The sequence below is a fragment of the Medicago truncatula genome, chromosome 5, assembly GCF_003473485.1.
Source record: "Medicago truncatula cultivar Jemalong A17 chromosome 5, MtrunA17r5.0-ANR, whole genome shotgun sequence".
NCBI lineage: Eukaryota > Viridiplantae > Streptophyta > Magnoliopsida > Fabales > Fabaceae > Medicago > Medicago truncatula.
Window position 1 is genome coordinate 37,553,584 of NC_053046.1, and position 25,838 is coordinate 37,579,421.

The 25,838-nt window shown below is 35.7% G+C and overlaps 4 protein-coding genes across 4 annotated transcripts; all 4 read right to left on the reverse strand.

Annotated features, from left to right (window-relative positions):
- Positions 1–2,194: 2,194 nt before the first annotated feature.
- On the reverse strand, positions 2,195–2,920 carry LOC11420749 (uncharacterized). The gene is made up of 2 exons (XM_003616740.4): positions 2,760–2,920; positions 2,195–2,668 (listed from the first exon to the last, which is right to left on the reverse strand). Exons 1-2 carry the CDS (start codon positions 2,848–2,850, stop codon positions 2,418–2,420), a joined length of 342 nt encoding a protein of 113 aa, XP_003616788.1. The 5' UTR covers positions 2,851–2,920; the 3' UTR covers positions 2,195–2,417.
- A 5,497-nt stretch (positions 2,921–8,417) lies between these two features.
- LOC120580592 (ctenidin-1) lies at positions 8,418–9,521 on the reverse strand. Its single transcript, XM_039834566.1, has 2 exons — positions 9,369–9,521; positions 8,418–8,844 (listed from the first exon to the last, which is right to left on the reverse strand). Exons 1-2 carry the CDS (start codon positions 9,460–9,462, stop codon positions 8,555–8,557), a joined length of 384 nt encoding a protein of 127 aa, XP_039690500.1. The 5' UTR covers positions 9,463–9,521; the 3' UTR covers positions 8,418–8,554.
- Positions 9,522–11,643: 2,122 nt separating this feature from the next.
- LOC120580468 (uncharacterized) lies at positions 11,644–12,409 on the reverse strand. The gene is made up of 3 exons (XM_039834049.1): positions 12,064–12,409; positions 11,885–11,969; positions 11,644–11,767 (listed from the first exon to the last, which is right to left on the reverse strand). Exons 1-3 carry the CDS (start codon positions 12,281–12,283, stop codon positions 11,698–11,700), a joined length of 375 nt encoding a protein of 124 aa, XP_039689983.1. The 5' UTR covers positions 12,284–12,409; the 3' UTR covers positions 11,644–11,697.
- Positions 12,410–14,912: 2,503 nt separating this feature from the next.
- On the reverse strand, positions 14,913–25,560 carry LOC112422177 (uncharacterized). Its single transcript, XM_039834756.1, has 4 exons — positions 22,118–25,560; positions 18,944–21,849; positions 18,420–18,814; positions 14,913–14,930 (listed from the first exon to the last, which is right to left on the reverse strand). Exons 1-4 carry the CDS (start codon positions 25,558–25,560, stop codon positions 14,913–14,915), a joined length of 6,762 nt encoding a protein of 2,253 aa, XP_039690690.1.
- Between the last annotated feature and the right edge of the window lie 278 nt (positions 25,561–25,838).

Sequence of the window (25,838 nt, forward strand, 5' to 3'; positions counted from 1 at the left end):
CTTGTAATCATACATCACATGTCTAACATGCCGACACACATTCAATCTAAAGTGTCCATTCAACATAGACACGAACTCGATCGATACATTTTGAGAATAAGTTCTTCTTCACTTAGTAACCAAAGGAAACCAACGTTCATGAAAAGAAGACTGATGAGCCATCATGAACAAAAGGAACACAAGCAACAGTGCAACTCCCCATGGTGATCCACCAGCTCTATGTAGAGACTCTCTCTCCTCTGGCAAAGGTAAAGGGAACGATCCTTCACTTGAGAGACAATGAACAACAAGCAACAATATTAGTGGTACAAAGGCCAACAAAATCTTCATTTGAATAAACATGTCCTCGTACATGTATTCATAGTTTATGTACCATGAAAATGCTAACACGAAGAAAAGGATAATTGTGAAGAAACAAAGATGAATTGGGATAGAGAAATTTTCCCAAGAGTAGTAGCTATTGTTGTATCTGGCCATAGATATGGAAAATGGAAATTATTGTTAATGACGAAAAGTTATTTAAGATATAAAAATGATCTATAGTTCGAGAGGTTTCTAGGGACTTTGATTTGAAGAGACTGATTAGTCAAAAAGGTTAATATAAAGAGTTGGACAAGTATGAGTGGATGAAGTTAAAAGTTATACATATATATATCATTCACTATTAATAGTATTAAAACAGTGAAAGTTTGTAAAAATCACTTTATAATATCAATTTTGTGAAGTTTTTATTTTTTTTATTTTTATCATTACATATTCTAATGGAACGATAAGATAATACATTGCCAATACTGTACTATTCATAAAGTACATGAACATGATTAACAAAACTATGTTATTTCAACCACTAAAAAAAACCCTTTATTATTTCAGGAAAGTGGCAAGTTTAAGGTTGTGAGCATTAGAAAACAGAATTCTAACTATAATACATGAAAACATAAGATGGTAAATTCTAAATAGGTAATTCAAATAATAATTTTTTTTACAAAGTTTAAATAGTTCAAAAGCATCATGTTTCCATATAGCATATTCTTTCTCTAACATAAAAATGATATGGTTTCAAAACTGGTCTAAGAAACATTATTAGATGCTTCTTGATAAAGATTGAAGAATGTGTTTCATCAAAATAACCAATTTTTCATGTGTGTTAAATGCTAAGACATCCAAAAATAGAAAATTGTGAAATCTAATGATAATCTGTCATACCATATTTTTATAGTCCTTTTAATTAAGTTTTTACTTTATTATTATTAGTATAGTGTTTAATTTAGAGCCAATTCGAATAAATCATAGTTTTTCATTTATTGAATCAATTATATGTATTATTACTATTATTGTTGGCCACATGATCAAACAAGAGCAAGGCATGATATTCTTTGAATGTTGGCTAGTAAAGAGGCTAAGAAGAAACATGAGATATTGGATGGAAAAAAAAAAAAAAAAAAAAGGATAAGTGGAGAATCAATGAATTGAAGGAAAGGGCAGCCACACAATGGAGAGAATAGCAACACCGTAGTGAAAAGAAATAAAGTGGAGAAGAGAAAGCTCGTGAGCAATACATCTCTGGTTTTATTTTCTTTTTATTATGTTGTTTAATTTTCTAAACATGAGTAGCTAGATTGTGCTTTAAGATGAATTTTGTAAACCATGAAACTCTACGATCTATTGCAATGATTCAAGAGTTAGGTCATGACATTGAAATTAATGTTGATATACAACCTTCAGCGTTAGGGATTCACCTACGGAATTAAAGAGTCATAACTCTAGAGGGTTATGATCCAAGAGATTGAGCGGAATCAATTAGTTAATTTGTCGTGAAATTACGAGAATCGTTGTAGAAGATAGATGCAATTTATCGAATAACGAGATAGAGGATTTGAAAGACCTAGTCATCTTCCCTTTAAATCTTAAACAAATTGCAAAAAGCATTAATAATAATGACTTTGCCGAATAGAAATTGAAACGGTCCATGTGGAGACGAATCTTATAAATATTATTACTTCGATGCATTTTTAGTACACTTGTTAAAAGTTTATTAAGTTTTTGGATTCGTTTTCCAGGACGTTTGAATCATTTCAATGAGACAATTTTATTGTTATTTAAGATTTGTGTCATTTATATATTTTTTTCTACTTATATATTGTGACATCCAAAAAAAGAAAATTGTGACACCAATTTAAATTGACGAAGGAAATGATGGACAAATACAAAGTTTGAGAATTATGATTATCTCGAGAGAGTTACATTAATTATGTGTGATGTAATAACATCAATCTTATAAATACTAATAATATTATTTCATGGTAAGACTATAAGGTCATTCATTATTTTATATTTCTTACAATATTAAGTATTGTGTTAGCATGTATATGCGTCTAATTTTTCATGGAGGTTTTCCCCACGCTTGACTTGTTTCCTCAATTGTCTTTCTCTTTTCCACCACCTCCCATCTTTCTACCAATGAGAAAACCTATGTTGTTTCCATCACTTTCCCCCTTTCCTTTCCTTTTTGCATTTTTGAGAAATTTTACAAAATTTCCACTACGACCGCCACCATCGGGATAGGTTTTATCGTTTCCACCGGTGCAAGCGTCACTGCTTTTGACTCCATCCTTCCAACGCACCCACCATCCATAGCAATTTAGCTCTTCGTCTTCTATTTCAGCCACTGAAAAATAACCAAAACTTTTTATTAAATATTTAGAAAAGGAAAAAAAATGGTGTATACATGGCTACTATTTATATAAAATGGTGTATACATGGCTCCTCTTCTTCATAAGACTCATTTGCCACAACAGAGATAAGAATAAAGGCAGAAAAGCACAATAAAATAATCAAATTGGTTTTCATCGTAGTTACTACTAAGAGTTTCTTATGGAATATGATTTTAATCAACACTTATTTATAATGACCATGGGGCAAGATTGATGTGAGAAGAATAAAGATCTTGATTAGATAAAATATAGTGTACAATAAAAAAAAAATGACCATAGGGGCAAATTGGTTAATTAATTGTGAGGATAATGGCTATTCAAACCATTGAAGGGTTACATTTGAACATTTTTGTAACTCGAGGTAAATAGGTTTTTTTTTTTTTTTTTTGAGGGAAGGTAAATAGGTTTTTTAAACCATGACAACTAGAAAATAATTAAGATGTTTGATGATTTCTTTGATGAATCATAATTTTCTTCTTCTAATTTTTTTTTTTTTTTTTTTTGTAAAAAATGATAATCATAGTTAAGAACAAATCGTTCTTTGTTCCATATCATCTATAACGAGCCATAATATTAATTATGTTAATGCATATGTATCGACTTTGTTCCATATCATCTATAACGAGCCATAATATTAATTATGTTAATGCATATGTATCGACTTATGCCCATAGCTTTCTTTTCTACAAATTGGAAGTGCAGGGATAATTACGAATGTCTGACATCCGAACTATGTTGGCACCTTAAAAATCTTACAATCAATTCAATTAGCTCAAAATATTTATTGATATTAAAAAAGAAAACAAAAGCAAGGGGAAATGGGTTTATTGTGTTATGTTATATTCAAGACTATAATATTCTATCTATATAATAAAAGGAAACTACCCTAGAAAAATCATATACATCATTTTCTCAAATTTGTACATATCCTTTTTTAGGTAAAAGTGGTCGATTTCTTTCTAAATCAAATAATAAAATCTAACGTTCATTGTGTAAGTCATATTTGTAAGAACCAAGTTGGTTCATATACAATTTTTTTTTTTTTTTGAATAAGGTTCATATACAATATCTATCTTTGATGTTTTGATGATAATGAAAATAGGATGAACAATATATATGTTATCTGTTTTACTAAGTGTGTGGATAAAATTATTGGAGCAGAGCAAATAAAATTATTGGAGAATTTTCACTAGTCGTACAATCAGGGTCGGCCTATAACTCGTTAAGGTTGGGCTATGCCATTGGGCCTCAATTTTTTTGGGCCTAAAATATTAGAGTATTACTTTTTTCACCCTGTTGATTTCTCACGCGCCCTGTAAAATTTTCAAAAATGTCCATTTCTAGTCCGGATTACGTAATCCGAATTGCATCAGCACCATGAAAAAGTTGCAAGAGATACAAACCGTTTTCACCATTTTAAAGATGAGTTTTGCTCATGTAATGATGTTTTACTTTGTCTTTTGTTTATCAATAAGAGGGATCATTTAACATGGATTGGAAGAAAGATTCAGGAAGCAACAAAGAGAAAGAAAGATTAGAGCAAAATATATACAACAGTAAAAAAAGAAAAAGGAAGAAAAAAAAACAGAATAATGTGCTACAAAGTGGTAAAGGGGACAATACAAGTTTAAATCCAACACTTCTTTACGTATAATTTTAATGGCTTCTAGATGCATTTTAATTTTTGCAGAACTTTTAAGGACTCAATACTTCTAGAAAGAAATGCAACTGGAAGGAGTGGTTACAGTTGGAATGACAGTGGCAATAGTAGCAACAACAACTGCCTTAGCTCCAGCCATCACACCCTCTGTTTACACAAGAATTGGTGATGGTGTTGTCTGGATTACGTAATCTGGATTGCATCAACACCATGAAAAAAAAAGGTGTTTAGGGGGTTTTCAGATTATGTAATCCGAAAAAATCATGTTACGCGTCCTATTTTTTGAGATTTCTGGATTACAAAATCCGAAAAATTCCGTAACTCATTTTTCACCCTTTAACAAAAGAAAACACCCATTCCAGATTATGAAATCCGGAAACCTTAAGAGCATTTTTGAAAAAAATGTAGGGCGCGCGAGAATGCTATAGGGTGGGAAAAGTAATACTCAAAATATAATTGTTTTTAATATGTAAGGAACTAGATTAGTAGTTATATAAGTGAAAGTATAATACGTTATGCACGGAGTTCTAGTGGCGCGCCCCATTGATGGATTTTTTGAAGGATGAGTGTATTGACTTTTTTGCAGTTACTTCTAATTTTGATGAATGTCCATCTCAAGAGAAGAATTTTTTCACTCTCTATGAGTAACCGATTAAAAAAATTGTAAATGCCAATAGTTTACAGAATCTGACAATATTTTAATATTAGACAGTTTCCATACAAGAGAGAAAAGAAGAAAATCAAAAGGCATATTCTGTTAGAATATAATTCAGTTTGTTAAGTTTAGTTTAGTTAGTTAACAAAGGTTGTTATGAGTTTGTTATGGGATTGCTTGCTTGTGAAGTAACTAAGTGTAACAAAGTATGCTATATAAAAAGTATAGACTATTGTATGCCCAATAGTAATTGAAATCATATATATTATATTGAGAATCAAAAACACTTTCCATTACTCTCAATCACATAATCTTTCTAATCCCATCCCTTTTCTCTCTTCTCTATTCTCTCAATTTCATCAAAAACCTTTTGTTCTAACAAATTCTATATTCTGAAAAAAAATACTTGAACAATTTAAGCTTAGATGAAATTGTGTTAGATGAGAGTGATTAGAACTTGTTGCAAATCAATCAAGTACGCATCAATATAATCAACTTTCTAAGATATATTATATACTTGGAGTGATATATATAGAATTTAAATTGTACGTTCTCCATGAAGAGAGTTAAAATGCTAAAAAATTACTTAGCACTCGCTTCAAATACAAACTCAACCTTTCGTAATTTGGCATATTGGTCGCAACCACCTATGTTTAAAGGTCGTTCTTGACATATAGGTAAATACTTTGTTCGTCAACAAGACTCCAACCATGAGTGTCGATAAGACTAAAAGGTTTCTAGTAGAGCCTAGATAGGCCGAGGAACATTACTTATATAGCCTAGAGAGACAGAAGAATAATACTCAAACAACCTGAGTAACGAATAATGAGGTAGACTAGAGAGGCAACAACAATACTTAACTCAAGAAACATGTTGCTAAATCTTAAGAAATCTAGAATTTGTCATTTTGGTTTTTTGCTGAGTTATTATTAGGCTTAATTGCAGTTTTGGTCCCCTATGTTTCAAGAAGTTGCGATTTTGATCCCCTAACTAAATAAAGTACAAAACCGCCCCCTAAGTATTGACTTTTTTGCAGTTTTGGCCCCCATGCCAATTTTGACCAAGTCAAAGCTGACGTGGACGCCACATATGTATTTATTTATTTTTTAATTAATAAAAAATAAAAAAAATATATAATTTTTTATTTTTTAATTAAAATATATATAAAAAAATATTTTTTTTAATTAAAAAAATATTTAAAAAATAAATAAATACACAAGTGGCGTTCAAGTGTGCATTGGCTTTGTCAAAATTCGTCTGGGGGGCCAAAACTGCAAAAAAGTCAATACTTAAGAGGCGGTTTTGTAGTTTATTTAGTTAAGGGGCCAAAATCGCAACTTCTTAAAATATAGGGGGCCAAAACGCCAATTAAGCCTTATTATTAGAGAGAGTCTAATGAGGCTTTGATAAACAATACTAAACACTTGAAGAAGTGCTAATTAAAATAGTTACTTAATTAGTTGATTAGAATAGATTAAGTCTTTCGAGTGAATAAGGAAAAACTCTATTTTATCTTCAAATGCTTATATTAGAAGCAAAAAGCAAAGAAAAAGGATGGACAATCCAAAGAAAAAGGATTAAGTTCTCTTAAAAGTGTACCTTCATATAAGCTTTTGAACCATGATAATTTCTTTAAAGATGCTATGAATCTACGTGTATTTACATCCAGACCCGTTCTTACCCTCAATTTTTAAGTAGTGGAACAAGAAAACTTGAACAAATTTATATTTTGCAATTTGTTATATGTGTGTTGTGATTAAATTACTTAAGATCTATTTATAAGCCACACACACTACCATCAAATAGGAAGTGTTGACTCATCTTAATGATCTTTTACTTTCATATGGTTAATTATAATGAAAAGCAATTAACACATGTTAATAACATGCTAATTCATCTAAAAAAACCATTTTCTATTAAGAATTTAAGAAGATCATTATATTGACCAATATGCTTTCACATAATTATATAGTTATGTATGTAATATCAAACAATTGATATAATAATTGCTATTTTCTTGGTCGCTATCTTCATCACCACATTACAAGGCTGATTATCCTTTAATCTTTGGTAGTCTTTGGTGGAGTTAGGCGAAGCTCTTTTACAAGAAGATTAGATGCAACAATAGTTGGTTGTCGACTAGTATAAAAATAGTTGTTTCTTTCTCTTTCTCTGCTAATATATCTTTTACTATTTAGCTTAAAGCTTTTCAAAATAACATGTTAATTTAATCAAACAAGGAGGGACGATATATAAAACAGAGATAAATGTAGTATATATTTGTATATAGAATTGTGAATACACCCATAATAGAATCATTTTTAATTATTTGACTAATAGATGAAAGAAAATCATTCAAACAAAAACAAACAAATAAAAGGAAATTTTTTCAAAAAAGGGAGTAGGTTTCAAATAAATTCCACGGTTACATGATATAATAATTTTCATAATACAAACAAAAAAATATCCTAAAAAGATATGATATCAATTTCAGAGAAAAAAATGGAAGATATGGCAAAATTGGTGAACTCTACGGACTTAATTCGATTGAACCTTGATATAGAATTTTAACAATTAATCATTGTTTTAAACGAAGTTTTCTAATCTATCAACACATTTAAAACCTCGTTTTCTTGTGTTTCCCAACACCTTGAATATCAATTTCCTCATTCTCTTCCATTTAAAACCTCGTGATCTACTTCGCTAAAACTATCATTTCCCTTATTTGCATTGACTGTTATTCCACGTTGTGAGGTAGGGAGAGATAAATGAAAACCATTCGATTACAAATTGTGCTTACAATGGTAAACGACTGTAAAAAAACAAAAAGATAAACAAAACAAATAACCCTTGAATTTGAAATACATTGACGTGCAAAAAAAACTATTTCATGTTAACATGTTTTATTTGGCACATCTATTTAAAACTTTAAGGACGTGTTTGGATTGAGGGTTTAGAAGGGGAATGGAGGGGAGAGTTTAATTTTCTTGTTTAAACTACGTACTATATAACATGTTTTTCTAAAATAAATCAAGTGTCATTGAAGTTTTATATCATTGTTTATCATGCTAATATGTTAACTTTCTAAAAGACATTTTATAGTATCCGTAATTTAAAAATGAAAAGTGAACTCTCTCCTCCCTTCCCCTCCTAAACCCTCCATCCAAACACGTAATTTCAATATAGTAAATTGGTGTTCAACTTCGTTAGATACTTTACCATTTATTTTCTTATTCAAGTAATTTGAACATCAAGTGGTAGTCACTTTTATTAATTAATTGAAATTCCTCCTTCAATTTCAATTTTGATTAAAAAAAAGTTTATACATACTCTCATGGCATTTTGCTTATGCTTAATATATGAAATTAATTCAGCCAGTTTAACAACATTTTACTACATAAAACCGTGGAACTTGTTATCCATTTAAGGTTGATAATTAAGGGATACAAACTAGGCATAAGACATGCTTTATTTTATATTTTTATTACATCATTTACTGCATGGCATGCATATGTGTCATGGTTTTCATGGACTTCCCCCATGTCCTCCATGTTTGCCTCCGCCGTGTCCTCCTCCTCCCCAGCCTCCACCACCACCACGTCCTCCTCCTCCACCATATCCTCCACCACCGCGTCCTCCTCCTCCTCCCTCTCCCCCTCCCGAACCTCCACCAAATCCTCCACCACCGCGTCCTCCTCCTCCCCAACCTCCACCACCACCTCGTCCTCCTCCTCCTCCCCAACCTCCACCACCTTGTAATCCTCTTCCTCGATCATCTACCTCAATTTTTGTTGGTGATTCTTCTGTTCCACCAGCTGCACATACACAATCACTTTTAAGGTATTCCTAATATTGATATTTTTCTTAGAAAGTTTAAGTAGATATTTTACGATATATATACAATGGCAAGTTCATAAATTTTTCAAATATATGAACAATGATAATTAAACACTCTTAAATCCTCAAGATCAACTGGACACCTCATTTCATCTCTGTTTTTTTCCTTCTTATTATCACATCACATACTCTAATTCTCAAATTTATTTTCTCTTAGTGTGTTTAAAGAGTGTATATATTAGTGTTGACATTTTCCCTTTTCATAATCTGAAAAAAAAAATAATTATAACATATGCATAAAAAAGATCTTTTATAGCAATTTTACATTCATTTTCTTTAAAATATGTATGTAAAAACTATTGTTTTTCTATAAATAAGGAGTTCAATGTCATGTGCTCAAACCCAGACAAATGAGGAAATATTAATCTAACAACTAATTATATCTTTCAATTTTTTTTAATGAGAAATTTATAGTAGTAGTAAGTGTATCTAAAACATGTACCTTGTTTTCCATCTTTGGACGGTTCCGTTGCTGCTGAAGCGATAAGAAGTAATGCGCAGAGGAAGCACAAGAAGATAACGGGCTTGATATTCATCTTTGCTACTTAGGTTATACTATTAATTGGTGTGTAGTATGAAAAACACTGTTTGTTGTAGACATGCTATTTATAGTGCTAAAATAAAGGGAAAAGACAAATGAAAAAAGTAAAAAAAAAAGAAAAAAGAAAAAGGAATTTGGTTATTTAATTCGTTTGGTTGATTCTGAGAAAAATGGAATGTGAAAAATGTATCCTCATCATCACCGATTTAGTAATTGAAGGCTTTGAATGAGACACGATTTAGCAATTAGGGAAAACATAGTTCTTAGTCTTCTTGACATCGGTGTGGTCAGGCGGTTTGTTCCCTTGAGTCCATCAAAAACAGTGATACAAGTGTACGTGGATGAAGAAAAGCTCATGTTTGAAAGGAAGCATAACCAATTGAATTGAATGACTCCTACTTGAGAAGCCGGTTATTGCGGCAAATATGAGGTGGGTTAGAAATCCCACATAGTTTAAAAATTCTTAAATCTAATATCTTAATCTTTTGAATTAAGATGTGGTGTTCAATTCATTTCTTTATGTTATTCTTGATCCAATATCCTTTCATGATCCAATAATGATGTAAAAGTTTGGTTCGACATAAGGTTAAACTAATCATTATGTCGAAAGTCTTTCTTAAAATATGGTCAAGTGATGTATAGCGGGTGTCAACAATAGTGGAAGTATTTTTAGATGAAAAAGCTTTCGTTTTAAGTTAAATGTGATGTTCAACTCACTTGTATGATTTTCTTAATCTAATGCAGATGATCCCCGATACCTCCCTTATGACCCAACAAATTATTCTCTACCAAATCCATTTATAGGGTGCTACCTATCAATAATTGACATTTTTTTTGTGTTAAATAGCCTAATGGTTAGTAATTCATTTTTTAAAATGAATAAGTGAACGTTTACCTATACATATAGGTGGCAACTAGACTATCCATGAAAGAATGATGGCTAATTTACCTCAACCAATACACATTAGCCACATAAGCACATATTCATGAACTATCTTGACCCCACAAATAAATTGTTCATTTTCATTGGTTGGTGGGTAAATTACCCACCATTCTTCAAAGGTAATTTAGAAAAAACCATACATATATTATAAAATGTCTTTACCAACCGCTCACGAGCACCAATACAATTTACATTTAATATAATATTTTATGATTAGATATTAACTTTGCAACAATTAGTCCTTTAAAAAATTTACAACAATGATATATTTATACAATTAACATTCTCCAACATGCATTCAGCAAATCATTTTATCGTTATCTCTTTCGTATCATCACAACGTTGATTATCAATTCTACCACACTCATTTTATCTCTTTCTCGCAAGATGTATACACTATATAGAGTATCCACCAATTATTTTCCTAAACTTCATTTATTCGCATATAAATTCAAACTTCTTGCATACACCTCCCAATTTAATCTTGTCGGTCTCATTTTCCTACCACACCTTGAACCTGTTCCATAACTTACGCCAAGATTTCATGAAAGTTTCCTTCAAGCAAAAAAATAAATAATCCAAAGCTGATATAAACTAACTCAATGAACCCAAGAATATTTTTGTTTTTTTTTTTATAAGCAAAACTAGTTACAAACCCGTGCTTCGCACGGGTTGAATAACGTATCTTGTAAAAAAATTATTCGAAAAGAAATATTTACCAAAATATTTATGAAAGCTTTACCAAGTCTTGATTCATGAAAATAGGATATACTTTGTTCCTGAAATCAGGAAAACATGATCATAATTAAGTTGAAACTAATTGAAACCAATGTAGGGTAAAGGACATAGAAATAAATTTGAACTTCATCGAGTTTCTTTCTATTTTATAAACAGTTTCACTTATCACCTATAGAAGTTGAGATTTGATTGTTGGTAATGTTTTTTGTATAATTAACCTAAACTTTCTTACAATATTATTAGTGCAATTTATCTCTGTATAAACTTCCTAACTCAACTCCTCTGGAAGCTCTATGAACATGTAAGTCAAACATTTATTCAGAAGAAATTTTTTTTTTTGATTAGTATCAGACGGCCAAAGGACTAAAGTTTAAAATAGTAATTTTACCACCATGACAATGATAATTTTTTCAATCAAAGAAGGGTACCACCATTCCTATTCCTCAACTATACCATCAATTGTACCACAAAATATAAGCGTATCACTCACCCTAACTTCCTTTAGTTATGCAATAGACTTCTTTGGATGGAGATGCAAGAAATCTTCATCTATCGATGGTTTACCCCTCGGACCAATAATCGGCACAGTGGGCTACTTCCGATTGAATTAACATCCAAACTGATACAATATGCAAACATTGAGGCGTAAACAAACGCAACACATACATATTTAATTAATGTTATCAGAATCTGAACATATATTAAAAACCACGACAATCCAAATAAAATAACTAACCCTTTCTTAAATTCAGCAGCCTCTGATATATCCGGATTGATCATAATTCGGGTAGTATTCACTACATTTTGCGGGGATCCATTCTCTACAAAAATTCAACCAATGACAAAACTTATAAGAATATAATATTCATACATTAAAATTTCAAAATGTTTAGAAGAAATAGACCAAAAACACACCACTGAAAATCTTCACTTTTGTGAACTGCATATCCAGCATATGCAAACCTTCATCAACTTTGGCCATGAGTTGTTTCAAGTGATCCACATAATATCCAAACAGAGCAATCTCACATTTTCCACTTGTGACAAAAATCAAACAGAAGTTTAAACGATGGTCCCTTCTATAAACAAAACGAAGATAAATCTTAACATGCCTCATAAAATAAGATATCAACATGTGATCAGTTAGCTAAAGCAAAATCATCTTGGTGATCTTCCCATCCTTAATATACTCCCTTACCTCCGATATTACAGTCATTAAGCCAATGCCATCTAAACAACAAAAACGATTAAGAAAAGAAAGAGGTAATCATAACAAAAAAGGAACAATAACAAAGGGAAGCATAAGGAAAATAAGCAAATTTGGAAGATATGTAGATAACTCTATGAAAACAACAAACCAATCAAATAATCGTTGTCCACGGTTTGATGGTTAACCTCAACTATATTAGTCAAAGTTAATCCAAACATGGGAAGCAAGGGACCGTCAACAACACTCACTTTGGTCCTCATATGGTAAAACAACTTATAAGTATGGGTAGTTGTCCTGTACAAACCACTGCTTGGAGCAACTGAATTCTAATCTTATAAACGCATAATTGCTTGAATTCTAATCTTCCGATTTTGCCAAAGACATGTCCTGAAAATGCCCTCGACGACAATGTAGCACCTTTTTATTCTACTCTGTAAGGGGCTAACACAAAGCATTATAAAACTTTGATGCATAAAAAGTGTCTCTTTCACTCTGATCAAGAAAAACTGGTGCAACTATATAGTAAACATTTTAAATTTTTTATTAAAATTAGGTGTCATTGCATGAAAGTTATATTATGTAGTTCGTAACACCATTGTTTCTACAAATGTGTTTTCATGGAATGCTATTAACATTTTTGTCTTTAAATGTATGCAACATGTTTTAGCAATTTTTTACAGAGATGTTAATTTTCATTTGTTTCAACAATGTTGATGCATTTTTTCTAAGAATATTGGTTAAGATCATAGACGAATCAATTGGGTGACATAATGCACTGATAAAGCTAATATTTTCCGTCTTATGCAACCAATTATAAATAAGAGTTTAACCGTTCTTGTTCATTGGTGACTATATTCAACCAATTATTTTTTTTAAAAGAGGCAGAAATAGAAATAGAAATCATAAATTATGATCAATCTTATGTGTTTCACATACTAAAAAACTTTAAAATTAAAAAAAAAAATATTGTTCAACTTACATACATGATTTCTTTATCAGATTAGATTTTGGAAACAACCATTATTTTCTAGTTAGAGATTCTGACTAACATCTGAGAATCTAATTATATATGAAAGTCAAATAACTTTGCAAGAGTCTATGACATGTTTTCAAAAAAGCAGACAAAGAAAAGGTCAATCACTCCTTCATGATGTGTTTGGCCAACTTAGTGGAAGACAATTGCGTTGGATTATAGGCATCAGATGCAATGTCATCTTGGTATTTTTAAGTGGACGAACGCTTTGCATGAGTGAAATTCCAAATCATTTTCACCACAAGCAGAGAAGGAAAGTTGTCACAATAAGGATAAAATTTTCATAGTTAAAATGAATATAATATTAATAATTACAATAACAAATCACAGAGAAATTCAATGTGTTTAATTATTATACCGTGGGAATGTTAAGAGAATCTGAGCACTTAGAAGAAGCATTATTCTTCTCAAGAATGAATGTCTAGGTTGGATTATCATAGATAACATTCTACAATAATAAAATGAAAATCAAATATAAGTGACAGAAAAAGAAACAGTCAAATCAATTATTAAAAAAAGAACACGACAGACACAAAGAACCTCATCAAGTTGTTGCTCCTCTGGCTGAAGATGAGACTTAATTTTTTTTTATGACAACAGGATCACGGGAAACAACTCAAACGAATGATTGATGATATTATGGCTGATGGTTGACACGTAACACAAACTCAAGGCCGAGTAGTTTATATAGATGTTTTTGGTATATTTTAGAATCATCCTCATCGACCTTCATAAATAAATACAATTACATAAGTTATAATATCTATCAATCATGCGGAAAATAAGATGAAAATTAAATTAGGGATATGTCGCGTCATTTTTCGGACGTCAAGGCTATTTGATTAGCTTTTGACTCACTAATTTATTTCACGACTGAACATTTAATTTTTAAGAAAAAGGGGAAAAAAGTTCAAAAAACACCCCATATTGAAAAGATTTAGGGTTCGGGGGTTAGTTACACAAAGGGAAGGTGTTAGCACCCTTTATGTCCATAGTACTCTACGGGAACCTCTTGATTTTATTTAATTCAATGTGCTATAACTTGCTTGCTTTTGAAAAGAAAGAATTAAAGTGAAAAAGATAAAGACCTAAATATCTACATCATTTTTTATTGTTTGGGAGGACGAGTGTCCTCTGCCTACGTACCCGTGAAGGATCAAAACCTCGTAGTTCGGGGTAGAAAACAACGTTTGATTGGTTTTGTGTTTTTTATTAGTTTTGAAAAAAGGTTTTAAAAGGAAAAGCCAAGTGGCGAAATAAGAATTGGTTTGTATTTTTTTAAAAGAAAATGACTTAAAGTAGATTTAAAGTTGATTGCAATTTTGATTTATGAAAGAAATAAAATAAAGACGATCACTTGATTTGGATCAAGGTTTGTTTATGAAAATGTTTTTGTGATTTTTGGTTATTTGCATGTTTTTTGTGATTTTTGAATAAATATATAAACTAACGGAGCATAAAGAATAAAAGCGCGGCTACCCTAAGTTAGAAATATAAAATCTATGACTATTACATAAAAGCCTATTTACATTCTAAGATCTGCAATAAGAATTAAAATGCTAAGAAAAATAAATAAATGCGGAAAGGAATAAGGAAAAAAATAAAAAAGGTCCAAACACAAGGTGGGGTGCAGTAGCAAACAGGGGTGTGCAGAAAGCAGAAAAAAAAGAATTGGGCTTAAGGAAACGAACCGGGTCGTGGGTCGCGGGTCATGGGTTGACCCGTTTGGGGGGTATATAAGGGCTGTTGGGCCCTTTTTCTTTCATTTTTCCTTTTCTTTCTCTCTCTTCCTCACCGGTCTCTCTCTTCTTCTCTGTTCTCTCTCTAGCTCTCTTCTTCTCCGGCGAAGGGGATGGGGGTTCCGGCGGTGGTTGGCCGGCCAGTGCGGCGGCGCCACCGCGCCGGAACCCTAACAGCTTTATTTTTTTTAATTTTTTTTGCTCTTTCTCTTCTACTTCTCTCCCTCTGTTCACTTCTAACCCTCAAATTCCCAAAACCGTTACCTAAACGTCTAGATCTAAAAAAGAAAGAAATTTATACCTTTTTGTTTTTTGTGGTTCCGGTTTTGTTATGGTGTTGGTTCGCGATTTCCTTTTGTGTGTGCGTTGCCGTGTTCTGTGTTCACGTTGAGTTGTGTGCGTGCGTGCTTGTGTTGCGGTTCTGCCGTTGTTGTTGTTGCGGTTCTGCCGTGTTGTGATGCCGCGTGTGGGTGTTTGTGCGATGCCGTTGTTGTTGTTGCGGTTCTGCCGTTGTTGTTGTTGCGGTTCTGCCGTTGTTGTGATGCCGCGTGTGGGGCTTCTCTTGTTCCCGTATTCTGTTGTGTGTGGCTTCTCTGTTTTTCTTGTTCTGCTGCGTTTTTGTTGTGTTTTTCTTTGTTGTGCAGGTCTCTATTTATAGAGTGAGTTTGAGGCTAGAATTTGTTACTGATGAGCACAAAATCAGTGGCTTGTGGAGGAGAAAAAAGGAAATGCGTCTGTTTTTTTACTGGATTTGTTTCAGATGAGGCATGAACTGGATTTTGGATTGGGATGGAAAAGGAACAGAACGTGTATAAGGATTGAGATGAACTCGGACTATTTTTGGACTTATTTTGGACAATTTTGGGATTTTAATTAAAAGGAAAAAAAATTAAATAAAAATAAAAGGATAATGTTTAAAAAAGAAAAATGAATAAAAGAAATTTAATCTAATCTTGGACTAAAATTAAAATTAGAGTTCTAAATTAAAAGATGGAAATAAATAATTAAAGACTGAGAGAAGAGGGCCCGATTCGGAATTTTTATGAGGTATTTCAAAATACCTCCCTGCCGAATTTTTCACTGAAATGCGAGTCTGGTCCGAGTTCGGAGACGTGTGTTAGTGGGACCTTAGGTCAAAATTTGGGGTATGACAGATGCCCCTATTTAAGTTTCTTCGCTCAGAGATTCGAAGGTAAAATCTTTGACTCGACGAGCCGAAGAGACTTAAATACGAAAGTGCACCAATTTTGACCTAAGAGGTTTATGAATGCTCATGATTTAATTATGAATGCATGATGACAGTGACGGCTCGACTGGAATGGAAAGACACTAGGATACCCAAATTCTTCGAAGAAAGGGATCCGACTTTACTGGGGAATCTGGTTTCACTGGGGAAGATGGTTGTTCCTCATTGTCTCGACATCTCGAAACAAAGTGCAAAGGTTCAGACTTCAATGTCCATTTGTGGACTTGGTTTTGAAAAATGAAATAATAGAAGGATGCAAGCTATTTGTTGGTTGAAATTGGCCACTTGTTACAGGCTGTTCGTTGGTTGGAACTGGTCGCTGAACATAAAGATAAAAGATTGACATGAGTTGTTCGTTTGTTGGAACTAGTTGCTCGGAAGGTAAGAAACATTGGCATAGGCTATTCGTTTGTTGGAATCGGTCGCTTGAAACACAAGTTGTTCGTTGGTTGGAACTGGTTACTTAAAATAAAGACACAAGCTGTTCGTTGGTTGGAACTTGGTTGCTTGAAAAGTTTGGATAGGTGACATCTCTAGAACAGCTATGCTGGGGATGATACCTGGAGTTTGAAGTTGACATCGAGATCAACTAGCGCCATGACTAGTACGGCCTTCTGCCGGGGATGTCACTTCGAAACTAAAATTGAAATTGACATTGATTAGTGACATAACTAGCACGGCTTTACGCCGGGGATGACACTTTTGAATTTGAAATTGAGATTGACATTCATTCGTAGAAACTTGCGGCTTGACACAATGGTAAGCTTTGACTGATGCAATTATGTGTGAATTGATGTTATGCATATGTCGTGTACGCGTAAACGTATGATTATGTGAAAATATTGATGAATGCATGATTGTATGAATGTATGGATATATGAATGTACATGACACGTGAATCGATGAACTGAGACAAGACAGGTAAGATGGGAGTCGGACCGACATTGCATTACAAACATTCGGCAACCTTCCTTGGAGATGATATTATTGTGAGCAAATCGAGCCGTTGATGGTGTAAGAACCTGGCACTGGGTAGCCACCGATGCCTCCTGGGGGGTGAGCCCATTGTCGATGAAAGAAGTCTGGAAGAAGTCGCCATTTGTAAACCGGCACAGAGTGTCCTTCCATTGGTATGTTTCAGCAGTCATGCCTTTTGTTTTATTGAAAAATCCCTAATTTTTGCCTGGACCGCCCTTTCGGGTTTTCAGTCCACCGGGAATATTTTTTTGTTTTGCCCCTAATTTTTGCCTGGACCGCCCTTTCGGGTTTTCAGTCCACCGGGACGCTCTCTGTTGCCTAAGTTGCCTTTTCAGGTTTTCAACTTAGCGAGCTTTTTGTATTTTGTTTATTCAGAGATTTTCCTTAGTGTCGAGCCACGCTTTCAGCAGGATCTAACCTCTCTTGAGTTGGTATATGCCTCTTTTACTCCTGAGTGCCAAGCTGTATCTATTTTGTTTATGCTTTTTATTATATAATGTTTTAGAAATCTGTTTCAAAATATTATCATCAATAAAAGAGGAAAAATTCATGAAACAAAACAAATGGGAATCAAAAGAGAGGTAAAGGCTCAAAGTTTATTGATCGAATGACGCTATGCCAATGGCATGACTTCATGGAGTTCTTTACAAAGTTTGAAAAGTAATGGTAATTTAAAAGGGAAAGGTACGTTGAACTTCATAACCCTATCCTTCTCTAACAACTTTGAAATCCCGTTATCTTGCGGCTCGAATACTTTTGATATCATGTATGCCCCAAGTGTATCTGTATTCGACTGGATGCAGTTACTTTGTCTTTTTTTTTTTTTTTTTTTTTTTTTTTTTTTTTTTTTTTTTTTTTGCATAGACTGCCCTTTCGGGTTTTCACTCTATCAGGATAATGATCTCTGTTTATTGTCTCTAATTTTTTCCTGGACCGCCCTTTCGGGTTTTCAGTCCACCGAGACGCTCATTTTTGCCTAAGTCGCCCTTTTCGGGTTTTCGACTTACCGAGCTGTTCTTTAAAAAATTTTTAGACAAAGTATTTCTTGACTGCATCTATGTTCACAGGTCGTGGAAGTTCTTCACCGTCCATGGTTTGTAAAGTCATGGCACCACCTGAGAAGGCTCTTTTAACAACATACGGTCCTTCGTAATTAGGAGCCCACTTGCCTCGGGAGTCTGGTTGGAAAGAGAAAATCTTTTTGAGCACAAGATCACCTTCTTTGAACTCACGGGGACGAACTTTCTTGTCAAAAGCCTGTTTCATCCTTTTTTGATATAACTGTCCGTGACATAGGGCTGTCATGCGCTTTTCTTCGATTAGATTCAACTGGTCGTATCTATTCTGAACCCATTCAGCTTCTGATAAGTCAGCCTCCATTAGGACTCTCAATGATGGAATTTCGACTTCTACAGGAAGTACTGCCTCCATGCCATATACCAGGGAGAAAGGGGTTGCCCCTGTTGACGTGCGTACGGAAGTACGATATCCATGTAATGCAAAGGGAAGCATTTCATGCCAATCTTTATAAGTCACCACCATCTTCTGGACAATCCTCTTTATATTCTTATTTGCAGCTTCGACGGCACCATTCATTTGAGGTCTGTAAGGTGAAGAGTTATGGTGCTCGATTTTGAAATCATCACATAGTTCTTTCATCATCTTGTTGTTTAGATTTGTTCCGTTGTCGGTGATGATCCGGTTGGGGATGCCATAGCGATAAATGATATGATTCTTGATAAATTTGACCACTACTTGCTTGGTCACATTGGCATATGATGCGGCCTCAACCCACTTAGTGAAGTAGTCAATAGCCACTAAGATGAAACGGTGTCCATTAGAAGCTTTGGGCTCAATCCTTCCGATCATGTCAATGCCCCACATAGAGAAAGGCCACGGAGAGGAAAGTAAATTGAGTGTAGTCGGCGGCATATGAATCTTGTCGGCGTATATCTGACACTTGTGACACTTTCTGGTATGCTTGTAGCAATCTGATTCCATTGTCATCCAGTAGTAGCCTGCTCGCAATATCTTTTTAGCCATTGTGTGCCCATTAGGATGAATTCCGAAGGATCCTTCGTGTATTTCATGTATCAATAAATCAGCTTCATATTTGTCTACACATCTGAGCAAGACCGTGTCAAAGTTTCTTTTGTACAAGATATCTCCATTCAAGAAGAAATTACTAGATAATCTTCTGAGAGTCTTCTTATCTTTGTTGGATGCTCCAGGAGGATACTCTCGAGTTTGTAGAAACACTTTAATATCATGAAACCAAGGTTTATCGTCGAAAACTGCTTCAGCGGCAAACACATAAGCGGGTCTATCAAGGAATTTGACGCTGATTAGTGGCACGTCATTGTGATGATTCACCTTGATCATTGAAGACAAAGTAGCCAAGGCATCAGCCATCTGATTCTCATCCCGAGGGATATGATGTAATTCCACTTTGTTGAAGAAGGTCAATAAACGTCTTGCATAGTCTCGATAAGGTATTAGTCCTGCGTGAAGAGTTTCCCATTTTCCTTTGATCTGGTTGATTACGAGAGCTGAATCTCCATATATTTCGATGTTCTTGATTCTCAGATCAATGGCTTCTTCAATACCCATGATGCAGGCTTCATATTCAGCGATGTTGTTTGTGCAGTCAAACCGGAGTCTTGCTGTGAAAGGGATGTGAGTACCCTTAGGAGTAAGGAGTACTGCTCCTATGCCGTTGCCGTATACATTGACAGCCCCATCAAATATCAAACCCCACACTGAATCTGGATCAGGACCTTCTCCGAATAGTGGCTCGTCACAATCTTTCATCTTTAGATACATAATCTCTTCATCAGGAAAGTCGAACTTGATAGGTCGATAGTCTTCGAGTGGTTGGTGAGCTAAGTGATCAGCAAGAATACTGCCTTTAATTGCCTTCTGGGAACGGTACTCGATATCATATTCAGATAGTAGCATCTGCCACCGTGCAATCCTTCCTGTCAAAGCGGGCTTCTCAAATATGTATTTGATTGGATCCATTTTAGATACCAGCCAAGTAGTGTGATTGATCATATAATGACGGAGGCGTTTGGCAGCCCAGGCTAGAGCACAACATGTCTTCTCGAGTATGGAGTATCGAGATTCACATTCAGTAAACTTTTTGCTTAAATAATAAATGGCGTGTTCTTTTCTTCCGGTTTCATCTTGTTGTCCGAGCACACAACCCATGGAATTTTCTAACACTGTTAGGTACATGATCAAAGGTCTTCCTTCAATTGGAGGGATGAGAATCGGTGGTTCTAGCAAGTACTTCTTTATGTTGTCAAAAGCCTTCTGGCAATCTTCGGTCCACACAATACCTTGTTCTTTGCGGAGTAGTTTGAATATCGGCCCACAAGTTGCAGTCATATGAGAAATGAACCGGGAGATGTAATTTAGTCGTCCAAGAAAACCTCTTACTTCTTTTTCTGTTCTCGGAGCAGGCATCTCTCTGATGGCTTTGACTTTGTCGGGATCTACTTCGATGCCTTTCTGGCTGACAATGAAGCCTAGAAGCTTTCCGGATCTGACACCAAAAGTGCATTTGTTGGGATTTAGACGAAGTTTGTACTTCCTCAGGCGCTGGAACATCTTCTGTAGATACTTGACATGGTCTTCTTCAGTAATCGACTTGACTATCATGTCATCCACATAGACCTCAATCTCTTTATGTATCATATCGTGGAAGAGAGTAGTCATACCCCTCTGATAAGTAGCTCCTGCATTGATTAAACCGAACGGCATTACTTTGTAACAGAAAGTGCCCCAAGGTGTAATAAATGACGTTTTCTCTCTATCTTCGGGTGCCATCTTGATTTGATTATAACCGAAGAATCCATCCATGAATGAGAAGACTTTAGACTTTGCAGTACTGTCAACCAACACGTCAATATGAGGTAAAGGAAAGTCGTCTTTCGGGCTAGCTTTGTTTAAATCACGGTAGTCAACACACATTCTGACCTTACCATCTTTCTTTGGAACAGGCACTATGTTAGCTAACCATTGGGGGTAATTGGATGTGACGAGGAAACCAGCGTCGATCTGTTTCTGTACTTCTTCTTTGATTTTGAGAGCCATGTCAGGACGTGTTCTTCTCAATTTTTGTTTGACTGGCGGACACTCAGGCTTTAACGGTAGGTGGTGCACCACAATATCAGTGTCTAGACCCGGCATATCTCGGTAGGACCAGGCAAACACATCAACATATTCTTTGAGGAGCTCTATCACTTGCTTTTTAACACTTGTTTCGAGCGATGCCCCAACCTTGATTTCTTTCTTGTCTTCTTTGGTGCCCAAGTTAATCACTTCTAGTTCGTCCCCATAAGGCTGAATGGTCTTCCTCTCTTGTTCGAGTAGTCGAGAGATTTCGTCAGGGATCTCTTCATTCTCTTCTTCCTCCGCTTTATACACAGGGAACTCAAAGTTGGGAGAGATCATAGGGTTATGTTGTTCAACGGGTTCGTCGATTTCTAATCTGCACATGTGATGGATGATTTTTAGAAAGAAGATACATGCAGATTTTTTGAAAATTCATGCTGGGTTTTTGTATTACCACTTTTCAGAAAAGCATAAAAGAAAATGAGACAAAACATCGGGAAAAAAACGACATTTTTATTTTATTGATGATAATTTTCTGAAATAAAAAGCCCTAGATAAGTTCACTTTCGCTTGGGGCGGGGCGAAAGGATTTTTGTTTGTTTTTTTTTTTGAAAGGAAAAGCATAAACTAGACAAATGCATTACTTGGACAAGTGAGCAACAAAAGGAACATCTACGGCAACCCAATTGTGGCTGGATACTCCTGGCGTTATAAAACCTCGTGGCACACTTTCAGGATCATCTTCAATGATTGCATGGATAAAGCCCGAACTGTGGAAAGTGCCTTTCTTTGCTGTGGACAAACCAGTAGATGGGAAGAAACCCAAACCTTCTCGGTGCTTGTTTTCTGGAAGCTCTATCAGCTTTCCCCAGCTTGTGGACCCCCCTGCTTGTATGACCTTCTGAGCATCTCTTAGGGATGAGATAGAGGCTTCATTCCTCTTGGCATTCTTATCTTCTATAGTAAACCCTTGAAAAGGTGTCCCTTCGACATCGTCTGCCCCAATGAAAGAGAAAGATGACAAATGACTCACCAATAAAGCCTCTTCACCGTTTACAGTTACTAGCTTCCCATTCTTCACAAACTTCAACTTTTGATGCAGCGTGGATGTGACAGCCCCTGCCTCGTGGATCCAGGGTCGACCCAGTAGGCAACTATACGAAGCTTGAATGTCCATGACTTGAAAATTAACTTGGAAAACCTGTGGCCCAACTGTGATAGGTAGAATCACCTCTCCGAGGACATCCTTTCTCGAGCCATCAAAAGCTTTCACCATTACCCCACTTCGTCTCAAGGGTGCGCCTTGGTAAGCGAGCTGGGTATAAGTTGTTTTAGACAATACGTTCAAAGATGATCCAGTGTCTACCAGCACATTTGACAAAGCATCGGTTTTACAGTTCACAGATATATGCAGCGCCCGATTGTGGTTCCTTCCTTCTGCTGGGAGCTCTTCATCACTGAAACTCAAGTTGTTGCATGCAGTGATATTCCCCACTATTCCGCCAAACTGACCCACCGTTACATCATAATCCACAAAAGCTTGTTCTAAAACCTTCATTAATGCATCTTTATGGGCCTCAGAATTTAGTAATAAAGACATTATGGATATCTTGGATGGAGTCTGCATCAGTTGGTCAACAACCTTGTACTCGCTCTTCTTTATTAACTTGAGAATCTCATCAAACTCTGCACTTGTACCAGCCTCTTTGGGTTGATCCACTTCTTTGGCGACATCAGCATCTTTAGTCCGAAGCTCCTTGTTTGTTGTAGCATCAATCCTCTTTGGGAACACTATGGGAACAACGCGCCCGTTTCTCAGAACTCTACTGTCTTCAACAATATTATCCACACTAGATAAAGGCGGTATCGGAACCTCACGACCCTCTTCAATCATGGTGGCATTGTATTTGTATGGAATGGCTTTTTCAGAAGCATATGGCAGTGGGCCCGGTAAGCAGATCACCAGAGGGGTGATAGTTGACTTTCGACTGTCGTAAAATACCTCCAAAGGTCCTTCGGGAGTTATTACACACACATCATCACTCTTCCTTTCGACCACAAGCTCTCCTCGGTCTAGAAGCCCTTGAATATCATTTCTTACTTTCTGACATCCTCCGGAGTTCATAAGGCATATTTCACAGAGGTCATGATCATGCTCAAAGAGGTCGACTTTGCATAACTTGGCATGTAATGGGACCAAAGGTGTTCTGATATGTTGCACATTCAGAATGGGACGAGTCTTTTGACAATTTTCGATCATGTTGACTGTTGCGGCACCATGATTCGGCAATGGGTTTGTTTGAACATTTGGCGCCGAGTCTGTGAAAGTTATTTTTCCATCATTGATCAACCTCTGTACTGCGCTTTTAAAGGCATAACAAGTTTCAATGTTATGGCAACGGCCCCCTTCATGGAAGTCACAAGTTTGGTCAAGTCTATACCAAGATGGTAGTTTTTCTGGGATAGGAGGAGCTGTTCTAGTTTGGACAAGGTTTTTCTTGAGTAAGCCGGGAAGTAATTCTGCATAGGTGACTGGTATTGGGTTAATCGGCATTCTTGGTGGTCGAGGTTGTTGTGGGCGTTGTTGATAAGGTTGTTGTTGGAAATTTTGTTGTGGGTATTGTTGGTATGGGTATTGTTGGTATGGTTGTTGTTGGAAATTTTGTTGTTGGATGTTTTGTTGTTGGGTATTTTGTGGTGAAGGGTTTTGTGGGAATTGAGGATATTGTGGTATTTGAGGATATTGTGGCATTTGGGGATATTGTGGTATTTGAGGATGGTTATTTGTTTGTTGAAAAGGGTGAGAGGTGGGTGTGATGGCAGCAATGTGTTGGTAGGCTGGATAAGTTTGTTGAGGCCCTCCATGAGTCACCATACCGACTTCTTGTTCTTTCTTCCTCGGGAAATGGTTCCCGGTCTTCTTGGTCCCACTGGCAGGAGTTGTATTCTTTACTAAGCGTCCTTCTCGGACTCCTTCTTCTAACTGTACTCCCATACCAACCATCTCTGCGAAGCTCTTTGGTGTACTCCCGACCATCTTTTTGTAGTAAAAATGATTTAGAGTTTTTAGGAAGAGCTTGGTCATCTCTTTCTCCTCAATGCGTGGGCTGACTTGGGCAGCGGTGTCTCTCCACCGTTGGGCGTACTCTTTGAACGTTTCCTTATCCCCCTGAGTCATGGCTTGGAGGTCACTTCGGTCCGGAGTCATGTCTACATTGTAACTGTACTGTTCCACAAAAGCTTCACAAAGGTCACGGAAAGTTTGAACTCTTGTTTTGTCTAGGTTTGTGTACCACTTTGAAGCAGGGCCGGTCAAGCTTTCTTGGAAGTAGTAAATAAGAATCTGATCATCTTGGGCGTACGCAGGCATCCTTCTCACATACATTTTTAGATGTTCCTCAGGACAAGAACTCCCTTTGTATTTCTCGAAATCTGGAATTTTGAATTTGTGAGGTACCTGCACACTTGGTACCAAACAGAGATCGTACGCAGTCTTCCCGAATTTCCCTTTTTCATGGAGAGCTTTCATGTCTCGGCGTAGTTCATCATACTTTGCTCGTAGGTCGCTTACTTCTTCGTAAGCCTCTGCATTCCCTGAATGAAAGATAGGCTCTTCAGTTTGCGGAATTGTATGTATCACAGGTGCTGAGTAGGTCATGGTGGCTGGAGTGACCCTCATGGCAGGTAGGGGTGTTTGAGCCGTGTACTGGTGAGTGGGCATCTGAGCTTCACAAGTGATAGGACGAAATATCTCCCCAGCAGTGAAAGGTGGAAACCAAGGCGTGGAACGTTGCGGAGCGGACTGCGTTGGAGTGTCAGCACATAGTGTCCAAGAAGAAGATGCCTCGGCCTGAGTTCTGACAGGAGGAGGGGGTGGAGGTGCTTGTGATCGGGCTTGCGCCTCTGTTAGGGTCTGAGCTTGAGTTTGAGCTTGTGCCAATGCTTGCGCTTGTGCTTGAATCTGTGCTTGAGCTTGAGTCTGAGCTTCCGCCATTGTTTTTATTAATTCAGCCATCTCGTCCATCCTAGTCTGCATGGCTGTCATTTCTTCACGAAGTACCCGATTTTCCTGCTCAAGATAATCCATTTTCTTCTTTACGTTTGCTCGAGTGTAGTGAGTACGGGTTGACTTGTAGATGATACGTGGGGCCACTTTATGAAACGAGTCGACCCTTTTTCTGGAAAAGGAATTTTGTGTGAGACTTTGATTTGAGACTATGAAATGCAGGATGATGCATGATGTTTATGCAAAAATATAGATGTATTTTTTTATCGAAGGACTTATGAAAGTATTTTTGTAAATATCATAGTTGAGAGTTCCATTTGAATAACTTACATATTACGAGATAATTCCCTTTCTAAACA